Source organism: Rhopilema esculentum, chromosome 10 (assembly GCF_057945365.1).
Source record: "Rhopilema esculentum isolate cy_ngs chromosome 10, ASM5794536v1, whole genome shotgun sequence".
In the NCBI taxonomy this organism is placed as follows: Eukaryota; Metazoa; Cnidaria; class Scyphozoa; order Rhizostomeae; family Rhizostomatidae; genus Rhopilema; species Rhopilema esculentum.
The window spans coordinates 7,021,594-7,038,758 of NC_142824.1; the positions used below are offsets into that span (position 1 = coordinate 7,021,594).

Consider the following 17,165-nt stretch of genomic DNA (forward strand, 5'->3'; position numbering starts at 1 on the left):
ATTGAGGTTTTATTTGTAGACATTTTGAGAAATGATGCTGTAAAAAATCAGGGTAAACTGAATGCACGTATATTGCCGAGTGGTGTGTGTGTGATGTTGAAGCTTTTTGAAAGTACCTTTGCTTCAAGAAATTTACTGTCCTTCGTTAGGTGCAAGCCCTTCTTCGCATTTCTGTTGCTTTAAAAAATCCTTGCTTTAGACGTAGATCAATCAATTTCTTTATCTTACGAATATAATGATCAAACTATGCGTACTGTGGAGTATTCAGTGAACGGCTGTTGGGATTTGCAAATGGTGGGAAACTATCACCTTCTTGTGTTGCAAACATTGCCTTCAGGTCTTCAGCTCTCTAGGATTTTCTGATGACAAAAATCTTTCCCTAAGAAAAATCAAACATAAAAATTTTAGTAATTTTTTTGAAAAGTTTGAGTCTTTAAGTAGAAATTCTTACTGTAAATTAATACAATCTTAACTTTGGTGAATTTGAATTTTCTCAAAATAATGATGTTGAGGAGAATCTAAGAAGAGCCCTCTTCTCTTCGTCAACTTTCTGCAGGGGCTTTCAGTTAGACCCTTGATCAGAGCCTGTAGATCTGATTGTTCATTACTTATCAATGTTATCCTCTCCACCTTCAGTATTATTCCCATAAACTCAGCAGGCAAACGGTTATCGCTTTCTTCAAAGCGCTTTTGACCGTTAACGATGGCACGTAAGGCTCAAAAATTTCTCCTATCATCTAAATACTCTTAAAGCTTGGACAGACTACCAAAATATCTATCGTTTACATCACATGCGTTTCGCTTCATTTTAGATAGTAAATGCACCAAAATGAAATTGAAACTCACCAAGTCTTCAAATAAGTAAAAAACTCAAATCAAGTTGCTTTCCAAAACTAAGGACATGAACTAAACTGATCAATTTTCTCAAGGAAAAAGGAGACAATGTACCTCGAAGGCTACGGACGAATTTGTCAGGATGAATTCTTGACAGTGACCAACATCGTGTGCAATGTCATTAGGCTGGGTGTATTCCTTTACCAAAATCCTAAATCAATTATCTCCTCGCGCAGACAGGCCATCGATAAAAGTCAATATTTGACAATCAACTTTGACAAAAAGATCACCTGTTACTAGAATACTTTGTTGTACTGCAGCTATAAATACACACCTTCAAAATTAGTCTTTTCTTCTCTACATGCTTGAGTCACGTGAGATCAATTTCTGATCATCCAATCACCGCACTATATTCCGTCTGGTCCTCCTATCTTATTTATGCACTGCAAGTGTTGAAAAGCATGATCCTCTCAAGATATCGGATTTTATCGGATTTTCGGGGTCAGCTTTTTAGGTGGTTAACTTAAAATTTGGAAAATTACAGAACCTAGAAATATTGATTTTAAATTTTTAATTTACACTTTTGTAAGAGTTTTGTTCATCTTTTCTTTCTCAACTCTAAGGTGGCAGATCCTTCAAATATAGCTGCAAATTGTTTGACTGGCCTAGTCAACATGTAAAATACTTCATAATTGTTATTAACAATTATATTGGTGATTTTATAGCACCTATTGCATTGTTGTAAAAGTAAAAGTTACAATAGAAAATAAAGGGAATCTCAAAGATCATTTACTTGTAAGATTAATATCCGTAGTGATGTTGAAATTACAAAACTTTTGCTAGGAGCAATTTCGTAAGCACGAGGATAAATACAAATTGATAACGAAATCAAAAGTCAAGATCGCAGAAAGAAATATCTCTGATCTAAATCTTCTGTTGATGCAAAAATGGAGCTGGGAAGCCTGTAATGGTTCTTTCAGGGAATGTGGACAAACTGATGTGCCAAATGTCCAGAATTAGACTGATTTAAAGTATTCGGCAATTCCAGGGCTATTGGTTTTTTTCTCCAGCAGTAAAATTACTGTTCTGTAGTATCTTGATTAAACAGAGTATAGCCCTAGAATGGATTACACATGGTTGGTTAGTATTATCATATGGTTGCTATATTCTCAATAAAAACATCTGGAAGTTAGCTTGCTGTGGCAGTTCTTCTAACCACTATTACAGAAAAGCATGCGACAACAAAAGCTAATAATGTGCAAGAATCGACGGCAAAAAGTTTACATTTTGCTGTATAGAGAAGGAAATTGCAAATTAAATGTTTATTGATAAAATTTCCTTACCATCCCATTACATTAAACTTGGGAAGAAATCATGTTTATTCTAATGAACAATAAAGCAAGGATTTCTAGGTAAATATAAGGTGTATTTCTCGAAGTTCTTATGCAAGCGGCATCAATTTTAATAACTTGAGAAAATTATTGCTTTGATTAAAAGTTTTGCGAAGCATTAAAAATTAATAGCTAAATAGTGCTTTTGAATTCTAATAGCTTTACTGTTGTTCATATTAAAACGCGTCCATAACTTATATAATTGCTATCTAATAGCATGCTCACTAGAATGCGATGGGATGATTTACAAAATAGAGATTTCAGACAACCTGAAGAAAAAATAAAAGAAAACAAACAGATTGCTTCACAGAAAGCAAGGTTATGCAACCATAAAACTCCCGAGTTTCACAGCCAAAATTGCTATTAAGCTTTTGCATCACGTGACTATTTCATAATTTCTATCGCCACTTTATTACTTTGAGTAGATGTTTTAATAAAACTTTAAAAACTTATTATCAGAGTGGATTTAATGCTTTATTGATTGATGTAATAGTTATGATTTATATATATGACAGAAAGTTCATGTAATTTTTGTTCTGTTGTGCAGAAAACATCAGATTTTTTCCACTGGTCCCAAACTGAATTGGGTGGCATGCGAGGCCCGAAATGATTATTTTGGAAGAAACCAAATAATTATTGGCCTGACGTTTCTGCGTCAGTTGTCTGATTGACAGTTTACAAAGCGAAATCACGTACGATGATTGGTTTACACTAACGAATCAGATTTGGGCTAGAAAACCTATTGTGTGTCGCATTAAGGTGTTACTCAGAGCTATTAAGGAGAATCGTCCTGTTTTAAACATCAAAAATTTGTATCAGTTGCTGGCTAAATCTACATATATCTTTATTGAACGGAAAGCAGTTCACATTTGGTTTAAGTCAAAGCCAGGAGCAAGATCTCTGCACATAATAAGCCTTAGTGAAGTAACTACTGGTGGATTGGAGTAGTAGCAACAATTTATCTCGAAACCATTACAAGTGAACACGCAAAAATTGAACAAATTTTTCTTAGATCTGTCATTTCAAGGTATTAACTAAACAAACTCAATGCTACTTTCATCACTTCCGATTTGTGGCAATTTGTATTAATGTAAATAAATAATCTATTAAATAGAGGATAAACAAAGTTATCTATGCAAGAAATTGATAAATCTTTCTACTTATTGAAACACCCCTTACGTCAAACATCACTCACAAGGCTCCTAAACAAGCAAATTCATGTGCAGTAACGTGTACTTTTAATAAATAGGGTTAGGTAGTTGGTAAAAACAAGTTATGAAGTTTAGAATTGCATGAGAAATCAGGGTTTAGCATATCATTGAATTATGAGCTCTGGCAGAGAAACTGAAGATGATGTGTCTCTAAACTTCAATTTGTTTCCCATACAGTATATCCTACGAAATGCAGTATATTGTAATTTGGGCAGTGACATAATAATCGTTTATGATGCATAACCACTTTACGGAACGCACCATTTTCTTTAGGGGTATTAAGGTTATGCCATTAAAAATGTCAGTAGTCCAAATGGCTGTTTAAAGGTACACGATATGGCAAATGAAGTCAAAATCACGTACTAAACAAAGTATCTTATTGATATGGATCAAATCATATGGCTAATTTAATGGCTAAATTACTCAACAGTAATGGATCCCCTGAATATTATTCATCACAGTGTAGGGGGTAACGTCATAAAATGCATACTTTGGAGAGATATGAGGAGACTTTTAGGGCGCTAGGAAAACTGTAAAATGGAGGCAATTTCCTCTTAATGGCCAAGCAGAGACAGAAAAGGGTTGTTGTAATAAGACGCTAATAAAAACCAGTAACTTTACTATCAATTTTTAAGCCATTCTAAAATTCCATTCGAAATAAATTATCCAAGAGATATGACGATCTAGCTATGACTATCTAGAATTTACCGTATATTGATTATTGAAATATTTTTTCTTCGTTATTTACATGATTATCCACATTCGTTTGATACATGATTGCAAAGTGATGATGATATTGTTACGACGTATATCTCACAAATAATCAATCTTAAAATGCTTTTGAAAAAAATGGGTTTTCAAAACATAGAAAAGTGAAAGGAAAAAGCACAATGAGTAGCCGAAGCAAATGGCTCATAAAGGTTATTTTCCTTATAGCGTAGAACGTGAATGAAATAAAGGACACGTAATTAAATGCTATCAAAATTGGTATTGAATTGGAAATGAATTCAAATCATCTTTACAAAAACGAAAAAATCTATAAATTTTCTCTGTAATCTTTGGGCTTTAAATTTCTTATACATCTCTTTTTTCTTTTAAAGTATAGGCACCCAAATTATTGAATTGTACCAAAATGGTGACACTCACTGAAAGTGGACTAATAATTAAAAACGTAGCTGTTGTGAAACCTCTGGATTGTTCGTGAACTGATTAAAGTTACTGGTATAATTTTGGAGATTTAGAAATTGTTATCAACTTTGTATCTGGTACATGCAACCTTATCACGCCGCACAGAAGCAAATTTACACACACCAAAAAACAAACTAACAGCAATGATACGAACAACACAAAAGTAATGAACAATAAACGGCAGGGACTCTCATTTTAAGGTTTTCACGTGCTAACATCCGAAAGGTATTGTACCATTCGTCACAATTTTTCACCATCATGTTAAAGAGTAGACGAACAGATTCAACACAACACTCAAAAGGACTGGGTCCTAAAGGGCGTCATCTCTAAAGGTTACCAGTTGCTTCACTTCTAAAGATCAAAACTATTTCAGTACCGCAACAAAATATCAGAGGCAAAATTTTATGAAAGAAACAAAGACAGCCCCGGAAACATGCCTGAAAGTAATGAAAATTGGCTCTTTTCTTAAAACCTTGCTTGACAATACGTTAGCAAAATAATCTTCATTGTATATTAAACGATTGTAAACTAGATGTAAGTAGGCAACCAGTACCATACTACAATACTGCATGCATTTAAACTAACACTATCTACGTTGTGACAATATATCTGTATTTCCCCCTAAACCAGATTCAATGACTAAAATAGTTTACTGGACACAATTAAATCTAGTTATTGATTTGAAGTCATCAGAAGAGCTCTGACGACTTCATTATACACTAAAATTGAAAGGAGTGAAAAAACCCTTTGTCTAAATCAGATAAGGTCTAAAACTTCTTTCACTTGAGTACTCTGTCACTTGCTAAATCTATCCTCAGTATAACTTCCAACATTCTACCGGTAACACAAAGTTAGGCATTTGTAAGGAGCAATCTATAAATTTTCTGCCATGAAAAATTTTGACTTGAAAAATTTGTAGAAATCTCTTCGTCAAACTGTTTTGTGATAAAAGAATAAAACTGTGTCACATTGTTGGAAATTCACTTAGACATCATTAACATTTTTGCAACAAAGCCCTTAATACGCCGAAATTCGCTGTTTAAATTCAAAAAACTTGCCAACTGACTAATTCTATTAGAGAGAATGGCTATTCTTCGTCTGATTCAGTTCAAACAGGAACGTTTGGAAGATGGAATTTCAATTCATAAAATCCACAAAAGTATAGCTGAATCCAGTTGATAAAGCAAGAATGACCGGCGTTTCCATTCAAAAGTCCATCTTCTACGGGCTGGCTCCAGTTTACAAGCTCTTTGATATCTTTATTTTTTGTGGCACAAAAGTAATCTATTAAACTTGCATTTCATCCCTGAACGGTTAAGAATTTTCTAATAAAAAAAGTATAATTTACATACCAAATTGAAAATATTTAAACGAGATACGTTCCCTCATTCATTGCATTCTAAAGTATGATACAATTTGCGTCATCGCCCTCTTTGCTCGCGAATTTCTCGCGTTTTTCTGCAAGACGCAGCTGCCTATCAAGATCCTGTAGTTTTTTCCTGTGATCTCGAATTTTCGCTAATTCTTCTTTCTTACCTTTTTCACTTAAGTCCTTTTCAAGCATTTCTACCATGGCAAAGAGCTCTTCAGCCGCTTTTTCGGCAGATGCCTGCTTCTTCATATCCAGTTTCGCAAGCTCTTTCTTATCGTTAACTACCTTTTCTTTCACCCGTTCTAGCATGCTTGCTCGAGCCTCTAACTCCGCCTCAATAAAAACCGTGGTTTCCCGGTGCACACTTACAAGTTCTTCTAATTTCTTCTTTTCAGTGTTCAATGACATTGTGACTTGCATCTTTTTCCTGTCCAAGTTTTGGCACGCATCTCCTAAAACAATAAACAGATCTACATCCAACACAATTCTATCAAAAGTTCACTGTTATGCATTTGGAATTCTAGACTGGCCTAAAATTAAACAAACTAATTTATGTAAACAGAATTTGTCATTATGATTAAAAATCTACATGCTGTTATACAGAACCAATGGCTAAATTTTAACAAAGGTGAGAAGATATTTTATGGTGTTCTTTTTTCAATCCATTTCAAATTGTGTTAAACCAGCAGCAGCCTTAAAAAAACTTAAGTGAGCACATATTGACTATCTCAGAGTCTCAAACAAAGATGAAATGCAATGCAACAACGGGAAAAATATTAAGTTATCATTGAAAGATATAAGAAACGACCTTATAAAGCAAAAGCTATATAAAAAATGACAGGAAAATAAAGTCATTTGTGGGCTCTCAAGAGGATAGTAGAGATTGGCAACAACAAAAGGTGTGAGGTAAAGCATTGTGTCTTTCTTTGACATGAAATGAATTTCGGATATCCAGTTCATGCTGATCGCAGAGTTTTATTTGCATTTAATGTGTGCCGCTGGCGTGCTATATACAACCGACCCAGAGTCGAATCATGCATCACAGCTTAACACAACAGGTTTTTTGAACACAAAGTGATACTACCCCTAAACCCCCAGCAATACTCCATGATACCACAATTACAAGGTATGGAGCTTACCGATTTGTAGCTCTGCCTGTTCTTGTGCTTGCCGGAACTTTTCTTCCATATCAGCGAGCAACTTCTTCTCCCGGCGAACCAAATCCCACTCAGCTTGCCTATCGTTTTCATAATCTTCCAGCTCCTCATCATTCAGCCCTTGCTTCTGCTCAGGCCCTGAAGATTGGGCTAGCTGCTTCTCCAACAGGTTGATTCTCTTTCGTTGTTTATAAAGAACCTTTTTTCTTTCTTTCATCTCTTTGTCTATATTATCGCATCTACGAAAAAAAGTTTGTAACGACATATTATTTCAATGATATGAAGCCATGGAAGTGAAGGGATACCAACTCTCCTATTAGACTATACCTTGTAAATTTTATGATGACGTAAAGACAATGGAGCTTAAAACAAACGAAGGAGGTCGACATTGAGGAGGCACAAGACTGTATGAGGCATGTTGAAGTTTTTGAACCTGTTTATGGGCGTTATTTAGTTACAATTTGAGAATAAAACAAAATTAAGACAACATGAATTGCCTGAAATTTGAAGATAAGAGCTAACCAATTTGTAGAGTACAATGTGTTAAACGTACTTTCGATTAACCTGCTCCTCTAATGCAAGCACAGGCTCAAGTTCTTGCTCGTACTTAGCAATATTCTGTTTGATTGGGTCAACAAGTATCTTTTCACTTTGCAAATGACTTTCTAGCTTTGTTTTCGTCTCAGTCACCATCTGCGATGCTTTTAGCAAGGCAACTTGATGTTTGCTTAGTAACTCCATCAAGATTTTTCTCTGTTCTGTCAGCTCTCTGACTTCTTCGCGATGTTGCCATTCAATCAAATCCTTACTCTCAACTAGTTGTGCATCAATTTTACTAAACTGCGATTCCATCTCTAAAAGTTTTTGGGTAGCCTCTTCCACTTTCCTTCTTTTCTTCTTTCTCTCCATTATACTTTTTCCTTGCTCCACTAGCTCTTCTTCCTCGGCTTCTTCAGCTTTACTGAGCTCTTCTCTCACCTAAAAGAGTTTCAAATGAAGATGTCGAAAAAGGCAAGCTAATTTCCAAAAGTGTGCCAGGAAAACCTAAAATCCAATCAATTGAGACGGGCGCAATAAGAAATAGGTTGCAGATACATACGAAGGATACAAAGGATCATTAGAACTAAGATAAAATTTTATAATCTTAATATGGAAGGAGCCTGTGCTCATCTAGCGATAATTCAACAAATTCCGAAACTGACATATTTTTTTACATCACTTATAATGTCCTTTTTACTTCATAAAAACTGAATCCAAAATTTTCTTAGAAAAAAATTTAATGGTGTCATAACTCAGCCCCATATATTCTTGTTCGAACCAAATAAGATTGAGTGAAAAAGACATGCCCGCACCTCTTTGATTCTTTTTTGAAGCTCTGCTTGTTTATTCCGATGCAATAACTGAACATTCTCCAGCTTCTTCCACTGCGTCTGTAGTTCAGTCTTTCCTTCACTGAGACCTCTTTTGCCCTGAAGAGTATCCATTTCGGCTGATTTAACTGCCTCTTTAGCTTGCATTATCTGAATATGGGCATTCTTCACCTCGTCTTCAAACTCCCTTTCAAGAACATCCAATAAGTTTCGTAATTCATCAGTCCTTAATTTCTCTGTACCACAAATACCAACCGGCTGTTCTGGTGCCTGCACAGTGTCTTCCTTCTTTCCACCATTCTTTCTAAGCTCCTCCCGATAGCTGTCAAATTCATCCTGCAGCCTCAATACTTCTTTACGCTGTTCATCAATCTGAACCTTTTCGTTTTCCCATTTCTTGGATAATTCTTCCTTCTCTTTCATTAGTTCCATCTCCTTATCTAGCACAGACTTCTGATGCATCTCTTTAAGTTCTAGCAATTTCCTCATTTCATGTTCCAATTTCTCTTTTTCTTCTTCCTGCTCCTGTTTTATTCTCTTTTTCAACTCCTCAAGTTCCCTCAATGCATTTTCTCTTGTTTTTTCTTGTTCTTCTTTGATCTTCTGTAAGTTGCATTTTTGCTCCTCGAGATGCTTCTGTGTTTCCTGAACTTCATTCTGTATTCTCTCTTCTTCGGCAATTTTCTCCGTCTTTAATTTTTCTATTTCTTTCCTATGAAAGACGATTCTTGGCATACACAAACTCAAAGATAAAAATTTACAAATAAGCAAGCCTAAATTGAGATTTTTATTCATGGAAAAACTATTGAGGGCAGATACAGAATATGACATACTGAACCTTCTTTCTCCGCTTTTGTCCCCGGACCTCCAAATTTTCTCGGAGGCCCTGTTTGGCTGATCTTGCTCAAAGCATAGTAAATTTTCATATTATATGTGTAAGATAAATTTAGCAGGCTGAAGCCTTTGTATAATACCAGGAGGTCTAAATAATCAAACGCAAAGATAAGTGCTTCACTTCAACACACTGACAAATTTGCTGTACCTTTGTTACGCTCAGCATTACGATACATCAAGAAACAGTAACATTCAATACAATGTATATTCTATTAAAAAACGACTTGTACGACTAACCTTGCTTCCTCGAGCTTTAGGACGTCTTCTTCGTTCTTCTTCTCCAATTCTTTCCTAGAGACAAACATGAATTAATCATTATCACGATATCAATTTAAAAATTACACGAAGCTGACCTCTAAAAATAAGAAGCAAAATAAGACGATTAAAATTGCAAGATAAGGCCTGACAAATCATAAATAAACTGAAAATACCTCTTCTCCTCTAAAATTTTTGCTTCTTCTCTGTGCCTCCTTTCCATTTCTAGCCTACAAGTGAAAGGCATTTAAATAGTAGCAGTGTGTGGCTTTTTCTCTGAAATTGCTAGCCTAAATATTGCTTTTGCAGTGAACACTTTGCTCGACCTGCTAATATTTACGCCAATTCATTATTTTGCCTATATGGAAAATTTGCAGAGGAAAACATGACTTGCGGATAGCATCACACCACTGTGGTAGAACGTTGCCATGGAGATTTCTTATATAAGACCAACGCAGACTTTGTTTTTCAACAGATTACAGCTTATTTTGCTACATGGAAAGTATGAGCACATAAACAGATCGGCAAAATAGTTTAATCCTTTACAAGAAGAAAACTCAGAAAAGCAAAATAGTTCAAACAGTCCTGCTCTAGCTCTGGCTATACGACAACTAGCAATCTGTTACAGGCGGGTCAACTGTGATCTTCAATACAGTAAGAAAGTGCCAGCATTTCTGGGTTTAATTGCACGTAGAGATAAAGTGGAAAATAGAAGTTGATTATATGGATAAGCTGAACAGCGAACCCAGTCAATTTTCACAGACGAATAGGTCTTCTGGTCGCTAGAATCGCCATATTCAATGGTATGGGTTGGTACTTACGTCTTGCAGGACAGTAAAGTATAATGGACCACAAAGAATAAAAGATAGAAGAACGTACAACATTCCAAATTCTTTGTCATCAATCCCTTACGTAAGCTTGGGGCCATAGATGCGTAGCTGGCAAATAACTATTCAAAATTTTATGCTTGTAGTTTAATTAAAATTTTATCACTTCGACAGACAGTTGAAAATCACTAAATTCATACCTGGAAGTTTAGCAAAAAATAAATAGCCTACCCTGCATTGTAAAAAAGATATGATCGAGCCTCCAGTTCCTTTGAAGGTACAATCGAAGCGAGGTTCTCTACAGATGCATATTTTTGCCGTAGCTTCGCAGCCTCTGCTGGATGGTTGAATCTGAACATGTTTGTCTTACCAAGAAGGACCACAGCTCCTACAAAATCATTTCAGCGCATCAAAACTTTCACTAACACTTATCAATACTAAGGAGCAGTGGCGTAACGGAACAGTTTGGGGCCCATAGGAATATTTTGCTTGGGTGCCCTTTCACAATGAAATTTTTTCAAGACAATCAATTTGAGATTCGAAAAAGATTTCTCAGTGGCGGCCAAAGTGACAGGAATTGTGGCAAGAAGAAAACAGGGCTTTGTAGACTTGTGGAAATGACTCGACTTTCCAACGTCAAATCAACCAAGTCTACTGCTGTCCATTTCTCTTTTATTTCCACGCGAAACTCGTTAGCAAATGCCCGTAGCTCTGATTCCAAGTCCTCTGTAAAAATATTTGGGATACAGGCTCAGCAAGTTGTTTGATGGTTTGGAGATGTCTTCGTTGGTGGCTCTTGCTAGACAGTTTGGAAAAAGTATCGAGCGTTGGAGTAACGAGATCTTGGCCAGAAAACCTTTCTTAAAGCTGCATCAAAGCAGTAACGAAAGTTTTAAGAAACACATTGATTTTGAGTGTTTGCTTTGGGGTATTGAAAATATTGTCCTCAAATGCTCCAATAACGAACCTTCTACTTCTAGTTTTTGGCTTGAAACTAGCTACTGTGTGCCAAGCACTAGCTAAAGCAGACGCAGTTTGCTTAAGAGAGTCCCAGGACTCGCGTTGCACAACAAGCTCGGAAATAGGCTCTTAATTGCATTTGATGTTCTCAATTTCGAGGAGGCTCCCTAGCAGTGGCATAACCGACAAAGGTTGGGCTTAGAGCAACTCCTGAGGGCCCCCTAAGATTCTCATTAGACAGGCTTTTTTGCACTATTTGATGTGAGAAGGGATTAAGGGAATAGGGATACAATATTCCCCTGTTAACAGGTTGGAGATGCTTCTTTTCTTCTAACTTGTTAAAAACTACCGCTGTATCTTAAATCCTGATGTTTTCCTTTCGATGAAGTGGGAGTAATCCAAACTGGTAGGAGAACAGGATTTTGGAAACAGGTTGAGAGAAAATGTGCGCGGGTGACCCGGCCAGGGCAGGACTCGCGCCTGCGATCAGCGGCTTTGTACCTCGTTAGCTATACCAACTGAGCTACCCAACCACCTTTTAAGATCCAAGCCCGAAGCCGTGCCACTCACGCACATCATCCCCTCTTTCAATCCACATACAGTATGTAGTCTGTTAAGTCTTAGTTATATGATCTACTGTATGACTATTCCAGTATATGACTCATAGGTCTCTCTCTTTCTCTCTATTCGACGTCTAAGTAAAGATAATGACTTGCAAATAAATTAAATTTAAAACGAGAAATTTAAAATAATAGAATTAAGAGCTACTGGCAAAAGAAGGCATGAATAAGTAGAAATAGTAAAACAATTCCAAAAAGGTAAGATTAAATATACCTTGGCTTAGTCTGGTTTGCTTTTTGACTTTGGATCCGTTTATGAAGCATTGGTCAGCAATGGGCTGTAGTGTAACGTTCCCCTCAATACTTTCCAGTATGCAATGTTGTGGTTCTATCCCAGGCCCATGCAAGACTAAAACAGCATTTTTTTAATTTTACTAGATATTACATACAGAAAGAGTGTTTAAAGCATCTTAGAGTGTCACTAAAGGAGCATTATCTGTTAGATACTGGAGGGCGTGTATCTCGCGTGTGTTACGTAGCTGTACGAGATGAATGCCAGAATATTATTGGTCAAATACAGCAAATAACCAATTTGATCCCAACAATATTTCCTGCAGCTGTCAAGTCCCACAAGAATTCATTCCACTAAAACAAATCGTTTCAGTCAATTCCGAATACTAGCTTTTGTAAAGCAAGCGAGTGAAATATGATGATGGTTGAGAAAAAACCAAGTTATCGCTCAAAACAGGAAAAAACAAGAGTCAAGAAACTTATTCTTCCCTGTGAAAGGAATCTTCAAAAAAAGGGAAAAAGGCCGGGTTCGGGCATAGCAATTTCATTTCCTTTTTTTCATTTACCATGCGAACGGACGTCAACCGCGTGACCGGCTTTCCCGCTTTCCCGCTTTCCCGCTTTCCCGCTTTTCCTGCTTTCCTGGTTTTGAGACCATCAAAGACCTAACTTTAGCTTACAAAATTTACTTTATTGAACCTTGATAATTCAACAATAGTTTTACCTATATCTTGTTTTACCGTTGCACTTTCTCCACCAACGTGTGTTCTACCATCCTAAAACAATGATATTTACAATACTTATTTTGGATAACTTATATTAACGAGTTATTGAAGAAACTTTACAAAAAAGAATGACGAAAGGTGGGGCTAGACAAAAAGTGCCAGCAGCTGCAGAATGGCAGGACCAACGAACAATGCATAAAACAATGCAAAGACATTATATTGATAGCTAGGTCTGCCAAATACGATGTCAAGTTCAATAAGTTGTTTTCACCACTTAGATGGAGACTTGCAAAGCGTACAGACATTCAGAGTTGATTGGTTTCATGTGGTTGAAAACATAGTTAAAGAATAAATGCTACCTAAGGTTAAAGGATAAATGCTACCAAGTTCGACTTTCTCGGAATTACTTTAATAAACGTCAGTTTCCTTCAGCATCTTATAATATGTAAAGCTACCGTATAACTGATTTATAGGCTAATGAAGATAGGTTACATGTATTATGTTTATGTTCTATAAGATATGAAGAACAGAGCTTATATTGATTATAGGAATAGAATGCAACAGGAATACGAGCTGAGAAACCAACATGAAAACATTTTCTTTAAATTTCAACACTTGTTTGAATAAGAATTCAACTGCTTCGCAAGCCTTTCCTATGCCGATTTGTAGGAAGGGACACTAATGAACGCACAGGTAAACTCAAAGCGGATAATAATGCCGATATATTCAAAAAGCAATTACGATAAAGACCCAACAACTTGCAACACATTACTCTTATACTCTATAAAACCATATTTTTGCTGCTGCTGTTGTTGTTATTGTTGCTGTTGTTGCAATGTGCTTTTATGCTACGAATCTATTACAAGTGACCCTAGAGCTGATGCAGTAATTATATTTAGGTACTCGCGCATATACTATCTGTATAGTAAACGTTCTCAAATTTTAAAACTTGAATACGCATTCGAGAAACAAAGGGGAAAATCATGTGGAAATAAAAATGCAGCTTGGACTTACCCTCAAGTGATAAAGCGTCACACCTGTGCTAAGAATGTCATCATCAACGCAAACTAAATGTGGCAGCTCAGACTCCATTTTCACACCAAGACCTTCTCTCCTAAAAGCCAGTGCTCGTTCCTGTGGAAACAATAGTAAAATTCATGAGCTTCTGGTCTGGTCTCATCTGGTAACACAGTCAGTCGCACATCAAGCAGCGTGTGACCAGTAAAAAACTATTTGGACCACTGTAGAGAAGTTGGTACGGTCTGAAAAACACAGCACTTGCGTTCCAGCTTGAGAGGCAGTGCTACAGATTTGGTGGAAAGGGGGTGGAGTTGTGACACCTCCAACAGTCATCAATTGGCCTTTGGCAGACTCGGCATTATTTGTTACCTACTTGGCAAACTAGGTGGTTATTATAGATAGATTAATCAACCTGGCACCGGACAACCAACCTCCAAAGACTATACCCCCCCCCCCCCCTTCGAAAAACTTTATCTAGCATCACTCCTGCCAGCATGGTTCAACTTGGGAATAATCACAGATTTTAGATAAGAATCCATAAATTTTGAACTTTTTGGTTCTTCATGTTAGACGTTATTAATAATGGATTGATCATCGTCACTTTGCGATGATCCTCCTCTCTATTTTCTATTTACAGGTCGTTGTTAATTTAGATTCCTACATCGATTTTAATCATATGATTATTTAGAAAATTCAATACTTTGAAGGCGGGCCTACCTCCATGATTTTCTGTGTTTCTTTCCATTTGTTGTTCCAGTCCCTTGTCAACTGTTCAACTTTTGCCTGATTTTCGTGTATCCTTTCAGCAACCTTCGTCTCCTCCACACTTACACGGTTGGCTCCTGGCTGGCCCTTACGTACAAAAGAATCAATGAAATTATAAGAACATCTTTATTTGAATTTTAAGAGCATAATTGATGACACAATAATGAATGAATGCTAATCATAGATCAGTCCTTAAGGCTGAATTTCAATTGAAAATTTCACGGAAAGATTGTGGGTCAATTGTAAGGGAACAAACATGACAAATCGCTTTCTATTCTATTAAATATGTAACGCGATAATAGAGAGGTATGACATTGTGAGAAGTATGGTATAATTGGGAAGGATGGCATCGCGAGCAAGATTAAGTTAGAGAGTATGGCAAATCATCTAAAAAATATCAAATAGTGAAAAATTAAATATAGGGAGAGGGGGGAATAAAGAAAAAAAAATCATGACATCGTATCTAAAAAAGTATGATACTTGATGTTCGAGAAAAACTTAATGAATATAATAAAATCAAAAATAAAATTAATCATATCAAGTTGAGCTATATTTGGTTTATATTGATGAACTGCTTGACATTGCATTGAGTACTGAGAAAGTTGTTAAAGACTAATAAAAAACACATTTGCTAGAGCGTATGGTAACAATATTAAAAATATTGAGTATTTGAGTATGGTAAAAATATTGACTATGAAAGAGGTAAATAACACAAGGGAAAGCCAGCGTCGTGCTGGAAACTCTTGGGTCGGGATGAATCAGATTTAGTCATCAAACAAAAACAAAACATATTGCATGCTAAGAAAGGTATTATTGATCTAAGTGAATCAAATTACAAAATATTAACCTGATTTGTTGATGACAACATCGTTCTAAGTTTTTCAATTTCTTCTCTCAGCTCTCTGATTAATCTTACATTTGGATCCTTTGAAAGAAAATGGAAATAATATCATATAAAAGATTATAAAGGATGTTATTCTAATATTTTTGCTACTATAGCATTTAAAGTCTTCAATCAAAGATTACCAAATAAGGACTGGGAGCGTTTCAAACAAAAAATTTCTACTGCAGTCTTTTATTGTTTGTGCAGCGGTGATAAAAACTGCATCAATTCTAACTAAAGAATATTCAAACAGAAATGAAACAGTAGGTTTTTCTGAAAAATTGCTTGATGTTGCTTGAAACAGAGATTTCATCGTTTTATCTATACACCACAACAACTGTTGGTATGGCAGTGTTAGAAAATTGTCTTCAACTGTGATAGAAAAAATTCTGCATTTGTAGACTGCGATTGGCAAGCCAAATGGGTGTGACAGTAACTTAACATTTTCAAAAACAGATAGGATCTATCATCCCTTAAAAAGAGAATTTTAGAGGGCTGTTGAACAGAAAACTTATCATGACAGTTGTGTTTCTATCATTTTTTTCTATCATAACAGTAATTAACTGCTTAAAATGCGATTTGCAAGGACCAGTGGTAATCATACTCATAAAAAAGGGCCTAGCAATATACAGAAAAAGATTCGATCGCTGAAGAGCAGGCTCTCCGGCTTGACACCACAATACAAATTCCAAATTCTGCAACGTACATATGTCTAACATCAAAGTAGGATTGCTTATCAACTTAATCTGAAAAAATTCAGCATAGTTGACGGATAAAGGCACCTCGTTAACCGTAGGCTTGTTGACGATGTTCTTTGCCCTGTTTGCATATCGAAGCGTGCTCAAGGTTTCTGAGTAGTTAACATCAGCGGGTGAGATGGCTGCAAAGAGATAACTATCGGTCAGTTGGGTTTTTCTACGCGTAGCGCAGATGAAAACTTATCGCCTCGCAATCAGATATCAAAGTGTAAATGCGGTGAAAAGAATCAAAGTAAATGTTTAAAACTCCAGATACTGCAGGTTTAAGATGACAAACTGTATCAAAGAGAGCCATTTGACCCATCGAAAGTAATTTGAAATCCAGCAGGATTCTTATGATGTGCTCAACGTATGTCGGCAGAAGTAAATGTTCTAGGCCTTAAGCCAAGGGAAGCAAATGTTCCATGCCAGGGGCGGACACTTGGTCAAATATTGGGGGGCAAGCCTATTGTTTGTATAATATGACGTCATATTTTCCTTTGTTTTGGAACAAAAGACCACTGTCCTCTAAAGTATTGGGGGCGGTCGCCCCCCCCCCTCGCCCCCCAGGTGTACGCCACTGTTCTAAACCATGAGCTAATGGAAGCAAATGTTATTTGACCATGGATGGCATGAAAGAAGAAACATATACAGTTTCTAAAATAGCAAGCTATCTCGCATACACAAGGTAAGCAGTCTTTACGACAAATTAGAGAGTAATATTT

The 17,165-nt window shown here is 36.3% G+C and overlaps 1 protein-coding gene across 1 annotated transcript in view; it reads right to left on the reverse strand.

Annotated features, from left to right (window-relative positions):
• Positions 1 to 1,634: 1,634 nt before the first annotated feature.
• The window catches only part of LOC135694068 (uncharacterized), a 28,354-nt gene continuing 12,823 nt past the window's right edge, over positions 1,635 to 17,165 (reverse strand). Inside the window, exons 12-24 of the mRNA XM_065212729.2 lie at positions 16,486 to 16,583; positions 15,668 to 15,745; positions 14,773 to 14,907; positions 14,050 to 14,169; positions 13,035 to 13,086; positions 12,294 to 12,428; positions 10,731 to 10,887; positions 9,849 to 9,902; positions 9,655 to 9,708; positions 8,506 to 9,235; positions 7,707 to 8,131; positions 7,136 to 7,392; positions 1,635 to 6,448 (exon numbers count right to left, since the gene is read on the reverse strand). Coding sequence (XP_065068801.2) covers positions 6,024 to 6,448; positions 7,136 to 7,392; positions 7,707 to 8,131; positions 8,506 to 9,235; positions 9,655 to 9,708; positions 9,849 to 9,902; positions 10,731 to 10,887; positions 12,294 to 12,428; positions 13,035 to 13,086; positions 14,050 to 14,169; positions 14,773 to 14,907; positions 15,668 to 15,745; positions 16,486 to 16,583 — 2,720 coding nt within the window. The 3' untranslated portion in view covers positions 1,635 to 6,023. The remainder of the gene's footprint in view (positions 6,449 to 7,135; positions 7,393 to 7,706; positions 8,132 to 8,505; positions 9,236 to 9,654; positions 9,709 to 9,848; positions 9,903 to 10,730; positions 10,888 to 12,293; positions 12,429 to 13,034; positions 13,087 to 14,049; positions 14,170 to 14,772; positions 14,908 to 15,667; positions 15,746 to 16,485; positions 16,584 to 17,165) is intronic.